The sequence below is a fragment of the Sphaeroforma arctica genome (assembly GCF_001186125.1).
Source record: "Sphaeroforma arctica JP610 unplaced genomic scaffold supercont1.122, whole genome shotgun sequence".
NCBI classification, from domain to species: Eukaryota; class Ichthyosporea; order Ichthyophonida; genus Sphaeroforma; species Sphaeroforma arctica.
In genome coordinates, this window is record NW_014040436.1 from 46,459 (window position 1) to 49,372 (window position 2,914).

Genomic DNA, 2,914 nt, shown 5'->3' on the forward strand with positions numbered 1-2,914 from the left:
GTTAGTGTTAGTGTATATATATATATATATATATATATATATATATATATATATATATATATATATATATATATATATATATATATATATATATATATATATGTGTGTGTGTGTGTGTGTGTGTGTGTGTGTGTGTGTGTGTGTGTGTGTGTCCTGTTTTCACCGCCACCAAAGTAGTGTCCATCCGCCTTGTCAGCCTGGTCTGAATTTGATTGGTAGCGTACCTGCACGACTTTGTCGGGAATGTTCTATTTTTAGAACAGAGTGGTAGGTAACCATCTGGCATTGAAACCTAGATTGTACTTCCGGTACAACCCCGTGTACAGGCTCACCTCGCGTGAGCATGACATGCACACCACTATACCGTTGCTCGTATCACAATGTCCGGTGCTAAAACTTATTACTACGCTGCGTGGCCTTTATAGTACACAGGACTCGACACACCACTATACCGTTGCTCGTATCACAATGTCTTGTGCTAAAACTTATTACTACGCTGCGTGGGCCTTATAGTACACAGGACTCGACTTAAACTGCAAGACCATGCAGGTGTCCTTCTACACTCCCCCACAGATCCGTCTGCTTCCCCATCACTTGTGGCTCATCCGCTGAGCATATGCTGTTGGCACGTTCTCATACTCACACGCACACACTGGGCATATGCTTATGTTACGTTCCCATACTCTCTCACACACACACTGGGCATATGCTTATGTTACGTTCCCATACGCACACACACACACACTGGGCATATGACACACACACTGGACATTTGCTTATGTTATGTTCTCATACTCACACACACACTGAGCATATGCTTATGTTACGTTCCCATACTCACACACACACACACTGGGCATATGCTTATGTTACGTTCCCGTACTCACACACACACACACTGGGCATATGACAGACACACTGGACATTTGCTTATGTTATGTTCTCATACTCACACACACACTGGGCATATACTTATGTTATGTTCCCATACTCACGCACACAGAGGCGATGCAGCTAATGCGTCAAGGCGACAAGTGGGAGATGTACATCCCGTCCGAATTGGCATACGGTGACAGGGTATGTGACACTGTGAATGGCTGTAGTTACTTTAGGTATGACAGGGTACGTGACACTGTGAATGGCTATAGTTACTTTTGATATGACAGGGTACGTGACACTGTGAATGGCTGTAGTTACTTTGGATATGACAGGGTACGTGACACTGTGAATGGCTGTAGTTACTTTGGATATGACAGGGTACGTGACACTGTGAATGGCGTAGTTACTTTGGATATGACAGGGTACGTGACACTGTGAATGGCTGTAGTTACTTTGGATGTGACAGGGTACGTCACACTGTGAATGGCTGTAGTTGCTTTAGATATATCCGGGTAGTGTTTAGTAAACCACGAGAGCTCGAACTTGACGAGCGCCTTGCACTGTGTATAGCAGGTGTATTGGTACACGGTGGAAACCAGGTACATTCGTACTATGTAAACCAGGTTTATTAGTACTGTGTATAGCAGGTGTATTAGTACGCGATGTATATACTGACAAGAACTTCGGTCCTTGATTACTTTATAACCGTGGTTCTAGCCCTTGAGGGATAACATATATACACTCCACCCAACCAATCCATCCGAGTATGGTCACCTTCCTGAACACATACGTACGCTATGCCCCATTCATCAGGGTGGTATGATCCCCTCCTGAACATATACGTACGCTATGCCCCATTCATCAGGGTAGTCTGATCCTTCCTGAACACATACGTACGCTATGCCCCATTCATCAGGGTGGTCGGATCCCTTCCTGAACACATACGTACGCTATGCCCCATTCATCAGGGTGGTCTGATCCCTTCCTGAACACATACGTACGCTATGCCCCATTTACCAGGGTGGTATGATCCCGGCAGGGGCTGTGCTTATCTTCACCATGGAGATAGTCAAAGTGCACGAGACGCCGAAGCCAAAGACTGAGCTATGAAATGAGGCTGTACAGGTGCGTGTGAGTGCATATCATAAACGTTTGTTTGCCTCGTAGTCTGTTGTGAGTGCATATTATAAACGTTTTTTTGCCTCGTATTCCGTTGTTGTTGTATTGTGTACCTTAATTTCTGTGATGGATGTAGTGAGCGCGCAGGCATTGATATGTGCTAGGCTTTACCGGCTGTTAGGTTGTGTATAGTGACTCGGGTGTCTATTGGGTCTTCAGTGTAGGCACCCTTGTAGGCTGCCTCGTAGTCGGTTCGGTTGGTGTATTCCATAAGAACATGATCCCGCACAGACACTGGTTGACTACTCAGGTGCGCACACTGCCACGTCAGAAGCGGACACACTAGTTCAATTAAATTAGTTTAGCGAAATTAGTTTAGTTGAATTAATTTAGCTAAATTGGTTCAGGTAATTTAGTTTAGCTAAATTAGTTTAGTTGAATTAATTTAGCTAAATTAGTTTAGTTGAATTAATTTAGCTAAATTAGTTCAGTTAAATTAGTTTAGTTAAATTTAGTTACATTGCAGTCGTATTATACTTTAGTCTCTACACATAACGTGGGTTCTAGCCCCACCATACGTTTCTGCTATGGAGTACTGTGCCCGTACATGGCAGCGGAATAAGAAACGTCCACACAGTATCCTTCATCCTCACAGTGTGTAATGTGCTTCACTACTTATATTTCTCAGTAGACCTGATTGGCCTATCCTATTTAAATCAATGTATATTGTCGTACCAAACATCTTGCGTCTCTGTCTGCCCCACAGGATGACTCACAGGACGATCCCCAACTCTCCACCTTCATGGTGTTGATGTATGTGGTGGGCATGGTCGCCCTGGGGCGTTTTGTACTATCTGCCCTCAAAACTATTCGAGTATAAGGACTTTCGAGCACTGCCGAGTGCTATATATATATG

General features: G+C 43.9%; 1 protein-coding gene across 1 annotated transcript in view; it reads left to right on the forward strand.

Annotated features, from left to right (window-relative positions):
* The window catches only part of SARC_02662 (FKBP-type peptidyl-prolyl cis-trans isomerase FklB), a 4,074-nt gene extending 1,177 nt beyond the window's left edge, over nt 1-2,897 (forward strand). The window contains exons 3-5 of the mRNA XM_014303565.1: nt 1,004-1,077; nt 1,900-2,004; nt 2,765-2,897. Of these exons, the coding sequence (XP_014159040.1) occupies nt 1,004-1,077; nt 1,900-1,989 (164 nt within the window). The 3' untranslated portion in view covers nt 1,990-2,004; nt 2,765-2,897. The remainder of the gene's footprint in view (nt 1-1,003; nt 1,078-1,899; nt 2,005-2,764) is intronic.
* Nucleotides 2,898-2,914: the final 17 nt, after the last annotated feature.